Here is a 19,885-nt window from a genome sequence, read left to right on the forward strand (position 1 = left end):
TTCCTAACCATTATCCTAACTAGGCTAAAGAACATGTTGAAATATTTGGTACGGTGTAAAGTAGAGGAACACCTTGTTCTGATCTGTCTTGTCTGACTCAATAGGAAATGTGTTCCACTTACCATGGGTGGGGATTACAGTCGTTGGTATCTGGAAAAAAGAGAGAGGAGTTATTTTCACACGCATGTGGAGAGAGAGAGACAGAGAGAGAGAGAGAGAGAGAGAGAGAGAGAGAGAGAGAGAGAGAGACAGAGAGACAGAGAGACAGAGAGAGACAGAGAGAGACAGAGAGAGACAGAGAGAGACAGAGAGAGACAGAGAGAGACAGAGAGAGACAGAGAGAGACAGAGAGAGACAGAGACAGAGACAGAGACAGAGAGAGAGAGAGAGAGAGAGAGAGAGAGAGAGAGAGAGAGAGAGAGAGAGACTGAGAGAGACTGAGAGAGACTGAGACAGAGAGAGACTGAGACAGAGAGAGACAGAGATGAGTGTCAAGAGGTACACCCCTGCCCTACCCCCATACACCCCATGCCCCTACCCCCATACACCCCATGCCCCTACCCCCATACACCCACGCCCTATCCCCATACACCCACGCCCCTATCCCCATACACCCCTGCCCCTATCCCCATACACCCCTGCCCCTACCCCCATACACCCCCGTCCCCATACACCCCTGCCCCTACACCCACGTCCCTATCCTCCCCCATCCAGAATCATGCTCCTCCCCCATCCAGAACCTTGCTCCTCCCCATCCACAACCCTGCCCCTCCCCCATCCAGGACCCTGCTCCTCCCCCATCCAGAACCCTGCCCCTCCCCCATCCAGAACCCTGCTCCTCCCCCAACCATAAGCCCTACCCCTCCCCCATTCTCAAGGCCATCTTCCTCTAAGCAGGGAACACAGGGAGTGATAGGTAGGACAGAAGACCTGTGTTGTATACCCACTCTGTTTACAGGTGTCTCCCTCCCAGCCCTCCTTGCAGATGCAGGTGAAGGAGTCCCCGCTGGTCACGCAGGTTCCCCCGTACTGGCAGGGGTTAGGAAGACAGCTGCTGTTCTTAGCTAGAGGAGGATGAGAGGTGAGTCAGTAGCATTAGTTCAACTGGGTAAAATTCAGCTAAACGTTTAAAAACATTGTGCAACAAAGAAGCGAAAGCAAGTGTGTCCTATTTGATGAGTTGAAATAAAATCCTAACAGCCTGGTTAGTGCCTATTGGTCAAAAGCCAGGGGAGGGAGGAGGGGACGAACACAGCTATATTACAGGCAGCCCCGCCCCTCCCATCCAGACAAACTCACCTATATTACACGTAGCCCCTCCCTCCCAGACTAACTCACCTATATTACAGGCAGCCCCTCCCTCCCATCCAGACTAACTCACCTATATTACAGGCAGCCCCTCCCTCCCATCCAGACTAACTCACCTATAATACAGGTAGCCCCTCCCACCCAGGCTAACTCACCTATATTACAGGTAGCCCCTCCCTCCCTCCCACCCAGACTAACTAACCTATATTACAGGTAGCCCCCTCCCTCCCACCCAGACCAACTCACCTATATTACAGGTAACCCCTCCCTCCCTCCCCCAGACTAACTCACCTATATAACAGGTAGCCCCTCCCACCCAGACTAACTCACCTATATTACAGGTAGCCCCTGCCTCCCATCCAGACTAACTCACCTATATTACAGGTAGCCCCCTCCCTCCCACCCAGACTAACTCACCTATAATACAGGTAGCCCCTCCCTCCCAGACTAACTCACCTATATTACAGGCAGCCCCTCCCTCCCATCTAGACTAACTCACCTATATTACAGGTAGCCCCCTCCCTCCCACCCAGACTAACTCACCTATATTACAGGTAGCCCCTCCCTCCCAGACTAACTCACCTATATTACAGGCAGCCCCTCCCTCCCATCCAGACTAACTCACCTATATTACAGGTAGCCCCCTCCCTCCCACCCAGACTAACTCACCTATATTACAGGTAGCCCCTCCCTCCCACCCAGACTAACTCACCTATAATACAGGTAGCCCCTCCCACCCAGACTAACTCACCTATATTACAGGTAGCCCCTCCCTCCCTCCCACCCAGACTAACTAACCTATATTACAGGTAGCCCCTCCCTCCCACCCAGACCAACTCACCTATATTACAGGTAACCCCTCCCTCCCACCCCGACTAACTCACCTATATAACAGGTAGCCCCCTCCCACCCAGACTAACTCACCTATATTACAGGTAGCCCCTGCCTCCCACCCAGACTAACTCACCTATATTACAGGTAGCCCCTGCCTCCCACCCAGACTAACTCACCTATATTACAGGTAGCCCCTCCCTCCCACCCAGACTAACTCACCTATATTACAGGTAGCCCCCTCCCTCCCATCCAGACTAACTCACCTATATTACAGGTAGCCCCTCCCTCCCACCCAGACTAACTCACCTATATTACAGGTAGCCCCCTCCCACCCAGACTAACTGACCTATATTATAGGTAGCCCCTGCCTCCCACCCAGACTAACTCACCTATATTACAGGTATCCCCTCCCTCCACCCAGACTAACTCACCTATATTACAGGTAGCCCCTCCCTCCACCCAGACTACCTCACCTATATTACAGGTAACCCCTCCCTCCCACCCAGACTAACTCACCTATATTACAGGTAGCCCCCTCCCTCCCACCCAGACTAACTCACCTATATTACAGGTAGCCCCTCCCTCCCATCCAGACTAACTCACCTATATTACAGGTAGCCCCTCCCACCCAGACTAACTCACCTATATTACAGGTAGCCCCTCCCTCCCACCCAGACTAACTCACCTATATTACAGGTAGCCCCTCCCTCCCACCCAGACTAACTCACCTATATTTCAGGTAGCCCCTCCCGCCCAGACTAACTCAGCTATATTTCAGGTAGCCCCTCCCTCCCTCCCACCCAGACTAACTCACCTATATTACAGGTAGCCCCCTCCCACCCAGGCTAACTCACCTATATTACAGGTAGCCCCTCCCTCCCTTCCATCCAGACTAACTCACCTATATTAGAGGTAACCCCTCCCTCCCATCCAGACTAACTCACCTATATTACAGGTAGCCCCCTCCCTCCCACCCAGACTAACTCACCTATATTACAGGTAGCCCCCTCCCTCCCACCCAGACTAACTCACCTATATTACAGGTAGCCCCTGCCTCCCACCCAGACTAACTCACCTATATTACAGGTAGCCCCTCCCTCCCACCCAGACTAACTCACCTATATTACAGGTAGCCCCCTCCCACCCAGACTAACTCACCTATATTACAGGTAGCCCCTGCCTCCCACCCAGACCAACTCACCTATATTACAGGTAGCCCCTGCCTCCCACCCAGACTAACTCACCTATATTACAGGTAGCCCACTCCCTCCCACCCAGACTAACTCACCTATATTACAGGTAGCCCCTCCCTCCCACCCAGACTAACTCACCTATATTACAGGTAACCCCTCCCTCCCACCCAGACAAACTCACCTATATTACAGGTAGCCCACTCCCTCCCATCCAGACTAACTCACCTATATTACAGGTAGCCCCTCCCTCCCACCCAGACTAACTCACCTATAATACAGGTAGCCCCTCCCTCCCAGACTAACTCACCTATATTATAGGTAGCCCCTGCCTCCCACCCAGACTAACTCACCTATATTACAGGTATCCCCCTCCCTCCACCCAGACTAACTCACCTATATTACAGGTAGCCCCCTCCCTCCACCCAGACTACCTCACCTATATTACAGGTAACCCCTCCCTCCCACCCAGACTAACTCACCTATATTACAGGTAGCCCCCTCCCTCCCACCCAGACTAACTCGCCTATATTACAGGTAGCCCCTCCCTCCCATCCAGACTAACTCACCTATATTACAGGTAGCCCCTCCCACCCAGACTAACTCACCTATATTACAGGTAGCCCCCTCCCTCCCACCCAGACTAACTCACCTATATTACAGGTAGCCCCTCCCTCCCACCCAGACTAACTCACCTATATTTCAGGTAGCCCCTCCCGCCCAGACTAACTCAGCTATATTTCAGGTAGCCCCTCCCTCCCTCCCACCCAGACTAACTCACCTATATTACAGGTAGCCCCCTCCCACCCAGACTAACTCACCTATATTACAGGTAGCCCCTCCCTCCCTTCCATCCAGACTAACTCACCTATATTAGAGGTAACCCCTCCCTCCCATCCAGACTAACTCACCTATATTACAGGTAGCCCCTCCCTCCCACCCAGACTAACTCACCTATATTACAGGTAGCCCCCTCCCTCCCACCCAGACTAACTCACCTATATTACAGGTAGCCCCTGCCTCCCACCCAGACTAACTCACCTATATTACAGGTAGCCCCTCCCTCCCACCCAGACTAACTCACCTATATTACAGGTAGCCCCTGCCTCCCACCCAGACCAACTCACCTATATTACAGGTAGCCCCTGCCTCCCACCCAGACTAACTCACCTATATTACAGGTAGCCCACTCCCTCCCACCCAGACTAACTCACCTATATTACAGGTAGCCCCTCCCTCCCACCCAGACTAACTCACCTATATTACAGGTAACCCCTCCCTCCCACCCAGACAAACTCACCTATATTACAGGTAGCCCCTCCCTCCCATCCAGACTAACTCACCTATATTACAGGTAGCCCCTCCCTCCCACCCAGACTAACTCACCTATAATACAGGTAGCCCCTCCCTCCCAGACTAACTCACCTATATTACAGGCAGCCCCTCCCTCCCATCTAGACTAACTCACCTATATTACAGGTAGCCCCCTCCCTCCCACCCAGACTAACTCACCTATATTACAGGTAGCCCCTCCCTCCCAGACTAACTCACTTATATTACAGGCAGCCCCTCCCTCCCATCCAGACTAACTCACCTATATTACAGGTAGCCCCCTCCCTCCCACCCAGACTAACTCACCTATATTACAGGTAGCCGCCTGCCTCCCACCCAGACTAACTCACCTATATTACTGGTAGCCCCTCCCACCCAGACTAACTCACCTATATTACAGGTAGCCCCTCCCTCCCACCCAGACAAACTCACCTATATTACAGATAGTCCCCTCCCTCCCACCCAGACTAACTCACCTATATTACAGGTAGCCCCCTCCCTCCCACCCAGACTAACTCACCTATATCACAGGTAGCCCCTCCCTCCCATCCAGACTAACTCACCTATATTTCAGGTAGCCCCTCCCACCCAGACTAACTCAGCTATATTTCAGGTAGCCCCCTCCCTCCCTCCCACCCAGACTAACTCACCTATATTACAGGTAGCCCCCTCCCACCCAGACTAACTCACCTATATTACAGGTAGCCCCTCCCTCCCTTCCATCCAGACTAACTCACCTATATTAGAGGTAACCCCTCCCTCCCATCCAGACTAACTCACCTATATTACAGGTAGCCCCTCCCACCCAGACTAACTCACCTATATTACAGGTAGCCCCCTCCCTCCCACCCAGACTAACTCACCTATATTACAGGTAGCCCCTGCCTCCCACCCAGACTAACTCACCTATATTACAGGTAGCCCTCCCTCCCACCCAGACTAACTCACCTATATTACAGGTAGCCCCTGCCTCCCACCCAGACCAACTCACCTATATTACAGGTAGCCCCTGCCTCCCACCCAGACCAACTCACCTATATTACAGGTAGCCCCTCCCTCCCACCCAGACTAACTCACCTATATTACAGGTAGCCCCTCCCTCCCACCCAGACTAACTCACCTATATTACAGGTAGCCCCTCCCTCCCTCCCTCCCACCCAGACTAACTAACCTATATTACAGGTAGCCCCTCCCTCCCACCCAGACCAACTCACCTATATTACAGGTAACCCCTCCCTCCCACCCCGACTAACTCACCTATATAACAGGTAGCCCCCTCCCACCCAGACTAACTCACCTATATTACAGGTAGCCCCTGCCTCCCACCCAGACTAACTCACCTATATTACAGGTAGCCCCTCCCTCCCACCCAGACTAACTCACCTATATTACAGGTAGCCCCCTCCCTCCCACCCAGACTAACTCACCTATATTGCAGGTAGCCCCTCCCTCCCACCCAGACTAACTCACCTATATTACAGATAGCCCCTCCCACCCAGACTAACTGACCTATATTATAGGTAGCCCCTGCCTCCCACACAGACTAACTCACCTATATTACAGGTATCCCCCTCCCTCCACCCAGACTAACTCACCTATATTACAGGTAGCCCCCTCCCTCCACCCAGACTACCTCACCTATATTACAGGTAACCCCTCCCTCCCACCCAGACTAACTCACCTATATTACAGGTAACCCCTCCCTCCCACCCAGACAAACTCACCTATATTACAGGTAGCCCCTGCCTCCCACCCAGACTAACTCACCTATATTACAGGTAGCCCCTCCCTCCCACCCAGACTAACTCACCTATATTACAGGTAGCCCCTGCCTCCCACCCAGACCAACTCACCTATATTACAGGTAGCCCCTGCCTCCCACCCAGACTAACTCACCTATATTACAGGTAGCCCACTCCCTCCCACCCAGACTAACTCACCTATATTACAGGTAGCCCACTCCCTCCCACCCAGACTAACTCACCTATATTACAGGTAGCCCCTCCCTCCCACCCAGACTAACTCACCTATATTACAGGTAACCCCTCCCTCCCACCCAGACAAACTCACCTATATTACAGGTAGTCCCCTCCCTCCCACCCAGACTAACTCACCTATATTACAGGTAGCCCCTCCCTCCCATCCAGACTAACTCACCTATATTACAGGTAGCCCCTCCCACCCAGACTAACTCACCTATATTACAGGTAGCCCCTCCCTCCCACCCAGACTAACTAACCTATATTACAAGTAGCCCCTGCCTCCCACCCAGACTAACTCACCTATATTATAGGTAGCCCCTCCCACCCAGACTAACTCACCTATATTATAGGTAGCCCCTCCCTCCCTCCCACCCAGACTAACTCACCTATATTACAGGTAGCCCCTCCCTCCCACCCAGACTAACTCACCTATATTACAGGTAGCCCCTCCCACCCAGACTAACTGACCTATATTATAGGTAGCCCCTGCCTCCCATCCAGACTAACTCACCTATATTACAGGTATCCCCCTCCCTCCCACCCAGACTAACTCACCAATATTACAGGTAGCCCCTCCCTCCCATCCAGACTAAATCACCTCTATTACAGGTAGCCCCTCCCACCCAGATTAACTCACCTATATTACAGGTAGCCCCCTCCCTCCCACCCAGACTAACTCACCTATATTACAGGTAGCCCCTCCCACCCAGACTAACTCACCTATATTACAGGTAGCCCCTCCTTCCCTCCCATCCAGACTAACTCACCTATATTACAGGTAACCCCTCCCTCCCATCCAGACTAACTCACCTATATTACAGGTAGCCCCCTCCCACCCAGACTAACTCACCCATATTACAGGTAGCCCTCCCTCCTCCCACCCAGACCAACTCCCCTATATTACAGGTAGCCCCTGCCTCCCACCCAGACTAACTCACCTATATTACAGGTAGCCCCCTCCCTCCCACCCAGACTAACTCACCTATATTACAGGTAGCCCCTCCCTCCCATCCAGACTAACTCACCTATATTTCAGGTAGCCCCTCCCACCCAGACTAACTCACCTATATTTCAGGTAGCCCCCTCCCTCCACCCAGACTACCTCACCTATATTACAGGTAACCCCTCCGTCCCACCCAGACTAACTAACCTATATTACAGGTAGCCCCCTCCCTCCCATCCAGACTAACTCACCTATATTACAAGTAGCCCCTCCCTCCCAGACTAACTCACCTATATTACAGGTAGCCCCTCCCTCCCTCCCATCCAGACTAACTCACCTATATTACAGGTAGCCCCCTCCCTCCCACCCAGACTAACTCACCAATATTACAGGTAGCCCCTCCCTCCCATCCAGACTAACTCACCTATATTACAGGTAGCCCCTCCCACCCAGAGTAACTCACCTATATTACAGGTAGCCCATCCCTCCCATCCAGACTAACTCACCTATATTACAGGTAGCCCCTCCCACCCAGAGTAACTCACCTATATTACAGGTAGCCCATCCCTCCCATCCAGACTAACTCACCTATATTACAGGTAGCCCCTGCCTCCCATCCATACTTACTCAACTATTTTACAGGTAGCCCCCTCCCACCCAGACTAACTCACCTATATTACAGGTAGCCCCCTCCCAACCAGACTAACTCACCTATATTACAGGTTGCCCCTCCCTCCCACCCAGACTAACTCACCTATAAACCAGGTAGCCCCCTCCCACCCATACTAACTCACCTATATTACAGGTAGCCCCCTCCCACCCAAACTAACTCACCTATATTACAGGTAGCCCCCTCCCACCCAAACTAACTCACCTATATTACAGGTAGCCCCCTCCCACCCAGACTAACTCACCTATATTACAGGTAGCCCCCTCCCATCCAGGGGAACACTTGCACTGGAAGGTGTCTCCCTCATCATGACATGTCCCTCCGTTGTTACAGGTAACCTCGTCACACTGGCTCTCACCTGGAGACACACACATGATTAAAACCAAGCTTTCATAACACACACACACACACACACACACACACACACACACACACACACACACACACACACACACACACACACACACACACACACACACACACACACACACACACACACACACACACACACACACACACACACACCTGGGTGAATACCTCCACCCATCAGCACGTTTTGTGTTTCTACCCCAGTATCTCTACTTACACATCATCATCTATCACTCCAGTGTTCATTTGCTACATTGTAATTACTTCACAGCTATTGGCCTATTTATTGCCTTACCTCCTTACTCAATTTGCGCACACTGTATATACATTTTTCCTATTGTGTTATTGTTTGTTTATTCCATGTGTAACTCCATGTTGTTGTGTTATTGTGTTATTGACTGTATGTTTGTTTATGTGTAACTCTGTGTTGTTGTTTGTGTCTCACTGCTTTGCTTTATCTTGGCCAGGTCACAGCTGTAAATGAGAACTTGTTCTCAACTGGCCTCCCTGGTTAAATAAAGGTGAAATAAAAAAATAACAAATAAAAATGTGCTCCGGTGATTGTAGAACAGAAAGAGGGAGGAGAGAGACTGTGTTCTTACGGGAGTGGCAGGTCTTCCCCTTCCAGCCGTTCATACACTCACAGAAGAAATCAGTCACCAGGTCTCGACATGTTCCTCCATTATGACATGGACTAGTGCTGCAGTCATCTATATCTGGAGGAGAGGAGGACAGGGAGGAGGAGGGAGGAGGAGTGGGAGAGGAGGGAGGAGGGGAAGAGGGAGAAGAGGGGGAGGAGGAGGTAGAGGGGGAGGAGGAGAGGGAGAAGAGGGGGAGGAGGAGAGGGAGAGGAGGGGGAGAGGGAGGGGAGGGGGGGGAGGGAGAGGGGAGGAGGAGGGGGGGAGGAGGAGAGGGAGAAGAGGGGGGGAGGAGAGAGGGAGAAGAGGGGGAGGAGGAGAGGGAGAAGAGGGGGAGGAGGAGAGGGAGAGGAGGGGGAGGAGGAGAGGGAGAGGAGGGGGAGGAGGAGAGGGAGAGGAGGGGGAGGAGGAGATGAAGAGGAGGAGGAAGAGATGAGGGGGTGATGAGAGGGAGAGGAGGGAGGAGGAGGAGTGGGAGAGGGAGAGGAGGAGACGGAGAGGTGGGAGGAGGAGAGGGAGAGGGTAAGGAGGAGATGGAGAGGGAGAGGATGAGAGGGACAGGAGAGGGGAGGAGGAGAGCAAGAGAGAGGACAGGCAGAGTCAAACCTGTCAGGTTAAATCACCACCTCCACATCAGGGATCATAAACTAGATTCAGCCACAGGCCAATATTATCTGGAGCTGATGGTCGGGGGGCCAGAACGTCATTTTAAATAAATACTAGACTGAAAATTGACTGCAAGAATCCCAAACAGATATAATATTTGACTAAAACATAACATTTCAAACCTGGCTTAAATGTGTATATGATCTCACTATTATGGCGGGAACAGATTAACAATGTATCACTGGCAGCTAATTTACTGCTGTTTTAACCTTTTGCGTGTAGGGGGCAGTATTTTCGTATTTGGCTAAAAAACGTACCCATTTGAAACTGCCTATTTCTCAGCCACAGAATCTAGAATATGCATATAATTGTCAGATTAGGATAGAAAACACTCTAAAGTTTCCAAAACTGTAAAAATATTGTCTGTGAGTATAACAGAACCGATATTGCAGGCGAAAGCCTGAGGAAAATCCAATCAGGAAGTGCCTCTTATTTTGAAACCTCTCTGTTCCTATACATGCCTATCCTCCATTTAAAGGGATATATGGCTTCCCTATGGTGTCAACAGTCCTTAGACATAGTTTCAGGCTTTTATTTTGAAAAATGAGCGTGAAAGATCACATTGCACAAGTGGATAGGAGGGGGCTCTCAGAGTGAGTTTTGCGCTATAGAGTAAAGCGGCCAGTGTTCCTCCCGGTACTATTGAAAAAGCTACACACTCGGTTGATATATTATCGAAGATATATTTTAAAAACAACCTGAGGATTGATTATAAAAAACGTTTGACATGTTTCTGTGGACATTATGGATATTATTTGGAATATACGTCTGCGTTGTGGTGACCGCTCTTTCCTGTGGATTTCTGAACATAACGCGACAAACAAACTGAGGTATTTTGGGTATAAAAATAATCTTTATGGAACAAAAGGAACATTTGTTGTGTAACTGGGAGTCTCGTGAGTGAAAACATCCGAAGATCATCAAAGGTAAACGATTAATTTGATTGCTTTTCTGATTTCCGTGACCTAGCTACTTAATGCTTAGTGTACATAATGTTATATTATCGGTAAACACAAACGCTTGGATTGCTTTCGCTGTAAAGCATAATTTCAAAATCTGAGACGACAGGTGGATTAACAAAAGGCTCAGTGTGTTTTGCAATATTGCACTTGTGATTTCATGAATATGAATATTTGTTTGTAATATTATTTGACTGTGGCGCTATGCTATTCAGCGGTTGCTGAAACCCTGCTCTACGTAAAGGGCATATTTACATGTAGTGACCTACTCATTGAAATACACTGCTCAAAAAAATAAAGGGAACACTAAAATAACACATCCTAGATCTGAATGAATTAAATATTCTTATTAAATACTTTCTTCTTTACATAGTTGAATGTGCTGACAACAAAATCACAAAAAAATTATCAATGGAAATCAAATTTATCAACCCATGGAGGTCTGGATTTGGAGTCACACTCAAAATTAAAGTGGAAAACCACACTACAGGCTGATCCAACTTTGATGTAATGTCCTTTAAACAAGTCAAAATGAGGCTCAGTAGTGTGTGTGGCCTCCACATGCCTGAATGACCTCCCTACAATGCCTGGGCATGCTCCTGATGAGGTGGTGGATGGTCTCCTGAGGGATCTCCTCCCAGACCTGGACTAAAGCATCCGCCAACTCCTAGACAGTCTGTAGTGCAACGTGGCGTTGGTGGATGGAGCGAGACATGATGCCCCAAATGTGCTCAATTGGTTTCAGGTCTGGGGAACGGGCGGGCCAGTCCATAGCATCAATGCATCCTCTTGCAGGAACTGCTGACACATTCCAGCCACATGAGGTCTAGCATTGTCTTGCATTAGGAGGAACCCAGGGCCAACCACACCAGCATATGGTCTCACAATGGGTCTGAGGATCTCTTCTCGGTACCTAATGGCAGTCAGGCTACCTCTGGCGAGCACATGGAGGGCTGTGCGGCCCCCCAAAGAAATGCCTCCCCACACCATGACTGACCCACTGCCAAACCGGTCATGCTGGAGGATGTTGCAGGCAGCAGAACGTTCTCCACGGCGTCTACAGACTCTGTCACATGTGCTCAGTGTGAACCTGCTTTCATCTGTGAAGAGCACAGGGCGCCAGTGGCGAATTTGCCAATCTTGGTGTTCTCTGCCAAATGCCAAACGTCCTGCACGGTGTTGGGCTGTAAGCACAACCCCCACCTGTGGACGTCGGGCCCTCATACCACCCTCATGGGTCTGTTTCTGACCGTTTGAGCAGACACATGCACACTTGTGGCCTGCTGGAGGTCATTTTGCAGGGCTCTGGCAGTGCTCCTCCTGCTCCTCCTTGCACAAAGGCGGAGGTAGCGGTCCTGCTGCTGGGTTGTTGCCCTCCTACGGCCTCCTCCACGTCTCCTGATGTACTGGCCTGTCTCCTGGTAGCGCCTCCATGCTCTTGACACTACGCTGACAGACACAGGAAACCTTCTTGCCACATCTCGCATTGATGTGCCATCCTGGATGAGCTGCAGTACCTGAGCCACTTGTGTGGGTTGTAGACTCCATCTCATGCTACCACTAGAGTGAAAGCACCGCCAGCATTCAAAAGTGACCAAAACATCAGCCAGGAAGTATAGGAACTGAGAGGTGGTCTGTGGTCCCCACCTGCAGAACCACTCCTTTATTGGGGGTGTCTTGCTAAATGTCTATAATTTCCACCTGTTGTCTATTCCATTTGCACAACAGCATGTGAAATGTATTGTCAATCAGTGTTGCTTCTTGAGTGGACAGTTTGATTTCACAGAAGTGTGATTGACTTGGAGTTACATTGTGTTGTTTAAGTGTTCCCTTTATTTTTGAGCAGTGTATATCTTACATGTATATGTGCCAAAGTCTATGGGTAAGAATGTGGACCCGAGGAAGACTGGCAGTCCCTAAGGTTTCAGCTAATGAGGATCCAAATGAAGACCAAAAATTGTGGTTCAGGGGGCTGGTCTAGTGGTAGTGCTGCCTGCCAGGGGGCTGGTCTAGTGGTAGTGCTGCCTGCCAGGGGGCTGGTCAAGTGGTAGTGCTGCCTGCCAGGGGGCTGGTCTAGTAGTAGTGCTGCCTGCCAGGGGGCTGGTCTAGTGGTAGTGCTGCCTGCCAGGGGGCTGGTCTAGTGGTAGTGCTGCCTGCCAGTGGGCTGGTCTAGTGGTAGTGCTGCCTGGCAGTGGGCTGGTCTAGTGGTAGTGCTGCCTGGCAGGGGGCTGGTCTAGTGGTAGTGCTGCCTGGCAGGGGGCTGGTCTAGTAGTAGTGCTGCCTGCCAGGGGGCTGGTCTAGTGGTAGTGCTGCCTGCCTGCCAGGGGGCTGGTCTAGTGGTAGTGCAGTCTGCCTGCCTGCCAGGGGGCTGGTCTAGTGGTAGTGCTGCCTGCCAGGGGGCTGGTCTAGTGGTAGTGCTGCCTGCCAGGGGGCTGGTCTAGTGGTAGTGCTGCCTGCCAGGGGGCTGGTCTAGTGGTAGTGCTGCCTGCCTGCCAGGGGGCTGGTCTAGTGGTAGTGCTGCCTGCCTGCCAGGGGGCTGGTCTAGTGGTAGTGCTGTCTGCCTGCCTGCCAGGTGTCTAGTGGTAATGCTGCCTGGCAGTGGGCTGGTCTAGTGGTAGTGCTGCCTGGCAGTGGGCTGGTCTAGTGGTAATGCTGCCTGGCAGTGGGCTGGTCTAGTGGTAGTGCTGCCTGCCTGCCAGGGGGCTGGTCTAGTGGTAGTGCTGCCTGCCAGGTGTCTAGTCTAGTGGTAATGCTGCCTGCCAGGGGGCTGGTCTAGTGGTAGTGCTGCCTGCCTGCCAGGGGGCTGGTCTAGTGGTAGTGATGCCTGCCAGGGGGCTGGTCTAGTGGTAGTGCTGCCTGCCAGGGGGCTGGTCTAGTGGTAGTGCTGCCTGCCAGGGGGCTGGTCTAGTGGTAGTGCTGCCTGCCTGCCAGGGGGCTGGTCTAGTGGTAGTGCTGCCTGCCTGCCAGGGGGCTGGTCTAGTAGTAGTGCTGCCTGCCTGCCAGGGGGCTGGTCTAGTAGTAGTGCTGCCTGCCAGGGGGCTGGTCTAGTGGTAGTGCTGCCTGCCAGGGGGCTGGTCTAGTGGTAGTGCTGCCTGGCAGTGGGCTGGTCTAGTGGTAGTGATGCCTGCCTGTTAGTGGGCTGGTCTAGTGGTAGTGCTGCCTGCCAGGGGGCTGGTCTAGTGGTAGTGCTGCCTGCCTGCCAGGGGGCTGGTCTAGTGGTAGTGCTGCCTGGCAGGGGGCTGGTCTCGTAGTAGTGCTGCCTGCCTGCCAGGGGGCTGGTCTAGTGGTAGTGCTGCCTGCCAGGGGGCTGGTCTAGTGGTAGTGCTGCCTGCCAGGGGGCTGGTCTAGTGGTAGTGCTGCCTGGCAGTGGGCTGGTCTAGTGGTAGTGATGCCTGCCTGTTAGTGGGCTGGTCTAGTGGTAGTGCTGCCTGCCAGGGGGCTGGTCTAGTGGTAGTGCTGCCTGCCTGCCAGGGGGCTGGTCTAGTGGTAGTGCTGCCTGGCAGGGGGCTGGTCTCGTAGTAGTGCTGCCTGCCTGCCAGGGGGCTGGTCTAGTGGTAGTGCTGCCTGCCTGCCAGGGGTCTAGTGGTAGTGCTGCCTGCCTGCCAGGGGTCTAGTGGTAGTGCTGCCTGCCAGGGGGCTGGTCTAGTAGTAGTGCTGCCTGCCAGGGGGCTGGTCTAGTAGTAGTGCTGCCTGCCAGGGGGATGGTCTAGTAGTAGTGCTGCCTGCCAGGGGGCTGGTCTAGTAGTAGTGCTGTCTGCCAGGGGGCTGGTCTAGTAGTAGTGCTGCCTGCCAGGGGGCTGGTCTAGTAGTAGTGCTGTCTGCCAGGGGGCTGGTCTAGTAGTAGTGCTGTCTGCCAGGGGGCTGGTCTAGTAGTAGTGCTGCCTGCCAGGGGGCTGGTCTAGTAGTAGTGCTGCCTGCCAGGGGGCTGGTCTAGTAGTAGTGCTGCCTGCCAGGGGGCTGGTCTAGTGGTAGTGCTGCCTGCCAGGGGGCTGGTCTAGTAGTAGTGCTGCCTGCCAGGGGGCTGGTCTAGTAGTAGTGCTGCCTGCCAGGGGGCTGGTCTAGTAGTAGTGCTGCCTGCCAGGGGGATGGTCTAGTGGTAGTGCTGCCTGCCAGGGGGCTGGTCTAGTAGTAGTGCTGCGGAGGTAGCGGTTCCATCTCCATTTCTGTGCTATATCACTTATGACCTATCATAGGTCTCCTCATGAACATCTATAACTCCGATAAACCTTGAAAACATTTTTCTAAACATAAAAAACAGTGCACTTACTGATCTCACAGTGGTCCCCCTCCCAGCCGTCTCCACAGATACACTTGTACACACTGACTTTATCTATACAGGTTCCTCCGTTACCACACGGGCTGCTCTCACAATCATTAATATCTGAGGGGAAATGGAGAGAGAGGGGGAAAGGGGGGGGGAAATGGAGAGAGAGGGGGAAAGGGGGAAATGGAGAGAGAGGGGTAGAGAGGGGGAGATAGGGGGGAAAATGGAGAGAGAGGGGTAGAGAGGGGGAAATGGAGAGAGAGGGGTAGAGAGGGGGAAATGGAGAGAGAGGGGAGAGAGGGGGAAAGGGGGGAAATGGAGAGAGAGGGGGAAAGGGGGCAAATGGAGAGAGAGGGGGGAAGGGGGGGGAAATGGAGAGAGAGGGGTAGAGAGGGGGAAAGGAAATGGAGAGAGGGGGAGAGAGGGGGGGAAATGGAGAGAGAGGGTAGAGAGGGGGAAAGGGGGGGAAATGGAGAGAGAGGGGTAAAGAGGGGGGAAATGGAGAGAGGGGGAAAGGGGGGAAATGGAGAGAGAGGGGGAGAGAGGGGGAAATGGAGAGAGAGGGGGAGAGAGGGGGAAAGGGGGAAAATGGAGAGAGAGGGGGAGAAGGGGGAAAGGGGGAGAGAGGGGGGAGAGAGGGGGAAATGGAGAGAGAGGGGGAGAGAGGGGGAAAGGGGGGAAATGGAGAGAGAGGGGGAGAGAGGGGGAAAGGGGGGAAATGGAGAGAGAGGGGGAGAGAGGGGGAAATGGAGAGAGAGGGGGAAAGGGGGGAAATGGAGAGAGAGGGTAGAGAGGGAGGAAAGGGGGAAATGGAGAGAGAGGGGGAGAGAGGGGGAAAGGGGGAGAGAGGGGTAGAGAGGGGGAAATGGAGAGAGAGGGGTAGAGAGGGGGAAAGGGGGGAAATGGAGAGAGAGGGGGAGAGAGGGGGAAAGGGGGGAAATGGAGAGAGAGGGGGAGAGAGGGGGAAATGGAGAGAGGGGGAGAGAGGAGGGAAAGGGGGGAAATGGAGAGAGAGGGGGAAAGGGGGGAAATGGAGAGAGGGGGGAGAGAGGGGGGAAATGGAGAGAGAGGGGGAGAGAGGGGGAAAGGGGGGGAAATGGAGAGAGAGGGGGAGAGAGGGGGAAAGGAGGGGAAATGGAGAGAGAGGGGGAAAGGGGGGAAATGGAGAGAGAGGGGGAAAGGGGGGAAATGGAGAGAGGGGGCAAGGGGGAAATGGAGAGAGGGGGCAAGGGGGAAATGGAGAGAGGGAGGGGAAGGGGGGAAATGGAGAGAGAGGGGAGAGAGGGGGAAATGGAGAGAGAGGGGGAGAGAGGGGGAAAGGGGGGTAAATGGAGAGAGAGGGGTAGAGAGGGGGGAAAGGAGAGAGAGGGGTAGAGAGGGGGAAAGGGGGGAAATGGAGAGAGAGGGGGAAAGGGGGAAATGGAGAGAGAGGGGAAGAGAGGGGGAAATGGAGAGAGGGGGAGAGAGGGGGAATGGGAGGGAAATGGAGAGAGAGGGGGAGAGAGGGGGAAAGGGGGGAATGGAGAGAGAGGGGGAGAGAGGGGGAATGGGAGGGAAATGGAGAGAGAGGGGGAAAGGGGGGGAAATGGAGAGAGAGGGGTAGAGAGGGGGAAAGGGGGGAAATGGAGAGAGAGGGGGAGAGAGGGGGAAAGGGGGAGAGATGGGGTTAGAGAGGGGGAGAGAGGGGGAGATAGGGGGAAAGAGAGAGAGATGGGGTTAGAGAGGGGGAGAGAGGGGGAGATAGGGGGAAAGGGAGAGAGATGGGGTTAGAGAGGGGGAGAGAGGGGGAAAGGGCGAGAGATGGGGGAGAGAGGGGGAAAGGGGGAGATAAGGGGGAAGGGAGAGAGATGGGGTTAGAGAGGGGAGATAGGGGGAAAGGGAGGGAGAGTGGGGGAAAGGGGGGAAATGGAGAGAGAGGGGGAAAGGGGGGAAATGGAGAGAGAGGGGTAGAGAGGGGGAAAGGGGGGGAAATGGAGAGAAATGGAGAGAGAGGGGAAGAGAGGGGGGGGAAAGGGGGGAAATGGAGAGAGAGGGGGAGAGAGGGGGAATGGGAGGGAAATGGAGAGAGAGGGGGAGAGAGGGGGAATGGGAGGGAAATGGAGAGAGAGGGTGAGAGAGGGGGAATGGGAGGAAATGGAGAGAGAGGGGGAAAGGGGGGAAATGGAGAGAGAGGGGTAGAGAGGGGGAAAGGGAGAGAGATGGGGTTAGAGAGGGGGAGAGGGGGAGATAGGGGGAAAGGGAGAGAGATGGGGTTAGAGAGGGGGAGAGAGGGAGGAAAGGGAGAGAGATGGGGTTAGAGAGGGGGAGAGGGGGGAAAGGGGGAGATAAGGGGGAAGGGAGAGAGATGGGGTTAGAGAGGGGAGAGAGGGGGAAAGGGGGAGATAAGGGGGAAGGGAGAGAGATGGGGTTAGAGAGGGGGAGATGGGGGAAAGGGAGGGAGAGTGGGGGAAAGGGGGGAAGGGAGAGAGTGGGGGAAAGGGGGAGAGCGGGGGAGAGAGGGGGAAGGGGGAGAGGAGAGGGGGAAGAGAGGGAGAGGGAGAGAGAGGGAGAGAGTGGGGGAAAGGGGGAAAGGGGGATAGAGGGGGAATGGAGAGAGAGGGGGAAAGGGGGAAAGGGAGAGAGAGGGGGAAAGGGGGAAAGGGGAGAGAGGGGGAAAGGGGGCGAGAGGGGGGATAGAGGGAGAGAGGGGGAAGGGGGAGAGAGGGAGAGAGGTGGGAGAGGGAGAGAGGTGGGAGAGGGAGAGAGGTGGGAGAGGGAGAGAGGTGGGGGAGGGAGAGAGGTGGGAGAGGGAGAGGTGGGAGAGGGAGAGGTGGGAGAGGGAGAGGTGGGAGGGAGAGAGGAGGGAGAGGGGAAAGGGATAGGAAGAGTGAGGCCATTAGAAACTACAGCAAGGAAATGCTTGTGTTGCACTTTAGTTTAGTTGTGGAATGTAGTATGTGTGTGTGTGTGTGTATATACATGTGTGTGTGTGTGTGTGTGTGTGTGTGTGTGTGTGTGTGTGTGTGTGTGTGTGTGTGTGTGTGTGTGTGTGTGTGTGTGTGTGTGTGTGTGTGTGTATATATACATGTGTATGTGTGTGTATATATACATGTGTGTGTGTGTGTGTGTGTGTGTGTGTGCCATTACTTTAAGACATGAAGTTCAGTCAATCTGGAAAATGTCACGCACATTATGTAGGTCAATGTAATGTCTATGTAGGTCAATGTAATGTCTATGTAGGTCTACGCAGGTCAATGTAATGTCTATGTAGGTCTATGCAGGTCAATGTAATGTCTATGTAGGTCTATGCAGGTCTATGCAGGTCTATGTAGGTCAATGTAATGTCTATGTAGGTCTATGCAGGTCAATGTAATGTCTATGTAGGTCTATGCAGGTCAATGTAATGTCTATGTAGGTCTATGCAGGTCTATGCAGGTCTATGCAGGTCTATGTAGGTCTATGTATGCCTATGAATCCTCTATGAATGCTCTTTGTCATGTCTTACTCTCGTGACAGTATGTGCCTCTGAAGCCCTCCTGACAGTCACAGCTGAACTGTCCTCCAGCCTGGCTCCGACAGCGTCCGTGAGGACCACACACGTTGGAGGAGATGTACCGCTCCCCTCCAGGGGTACTGTTGGCTCCCACGGCAACCGTGCAGCTGTCAATCACTGTGGGGGGGGATTGAAACAACCTCTGATTTGGTAAAAACCTGACGGACGGGGCCTGAACAGAGCTATGGATGCAAGGACTGACCAACCATGATATCAACATTATAGTTATAACCATGTTATGAGGCTATACAGGACTGACCAACCATGATATCAACATTATAGTTATAACCATGTTATGAGACTATACAGGACTGACCATCCATGATATCAACATTATAGTTATAACCATGTTATGAGGCTATACAGGACTGACCGTCCATGCTATCAACATTATAGTTATAACCATGTTATTAGACGATACAGGGCTGACCATCCATGTTATCAACATTATAGTTATAACCATGTTATGAGGCTATACAGGACTGACCGTCCATGCTATCAACATTATAGTTATAACCATGTTATGAGGCTATACAGGACTGACCGTCCATGCTATCAACATTATAGTTATAACCATGTTATGAGACTATACAGGACTGACCATCCATGTTATCAACATTATAGTTATAACCATGTTATGATGCTATACAGGACTGACCATCCATGATATCAACATTATAGTTATAACCATGTTATGAGACTATACAGGACTGACCATCCATGATATCAACATTATAGTTATAACCATGTTATGAGACTATACAGGACTGACCATCCATGTTATCAACATTATAGTTATAACCATGTTATGAGGCTATACAGGACTGACCAACCATGCTATCAACATTATAGTTATAACCATGTTATGATGCTATACAGGACTGACCATCCATGATATCAACATTATAGTTATAACCATGTTATGATGCTATACAGGACTGACCAACCATGCTATCAACATTATAGTTATAACCATGTTATAACCAAGGTTTACAAACATGGAGTAAAACAAGTTTATATTTTGGTTTCTGATGGAGTGTAACAGTTGAACTAAACTCATGAGGCATTTATGAGTTCTATTCTTCAATCATTTATTTATGAGTTCTATTCTTCAATCATTTATTTATGAGTTCTATTCTTCAATCATTTATTTATGAGTTCTATTCTTCAATCATTTATTTATGAGTTCTATTCTTCA

General features: G+C 52.2%; 1 protein-coding gene across 6 annotated transcripts in view; it reads right to left on the minus strand.

The window, feature by feature from the left end:
* LOC124040455 (protein jagged-1b-like) overlaps positions 1-19,885 on the minus strand; it is a 210,334-nt gene that overhangs the window by 58,657 nt on the left and 131,792 nt on the right. For all 6 annotated transcript variants that reach the window (XM_046357673.1, XM_046357674.1, XM_046357676.1 and 3 more), the window contains exons 14-19: positions 18,640-18,804; positions 15,159-15,272; positions 9,231-9,344; positions 8,504-8,617; positions 948-1,064; positions 123-150 (exon numbers count right to left, since the gene is read on the minus strand). In XM_046357673.1, coding sequence (XP_046213629.1) covers positions 123-150; positions 948-1,064; positions 8,504-8,617; positions 9,231-9,344; positions 15,159-15,272; positions 18,640-18,804 — 652 coding nt within the window. The remainder of the gene's footprint in view (positions 1-122; positions 151-947; positions 1,065-8,503; positions 8,618-9,230; positions 9,345-15,158; positions 15,273-18,639; positions 18,805-19,885) is intronic.

The sequence above is a fragment of the Oncorhynchus gorbuscha genome, linkage group LG07 (assembly GCF_021184085.1).
Source record: "Oncorhynchus gorbuscha isolate QuinsamMale2020 ecotype Even-year linkage group LG07, OgorEven_v1.0, whole genome shotgun sequence".
NCBI lineage: Eukaryota > Metazoa > Chordata > Actinopteri > Salmoniformes > Salmonidae > Oncorhynchus > Oncorhynchus gorbuscha.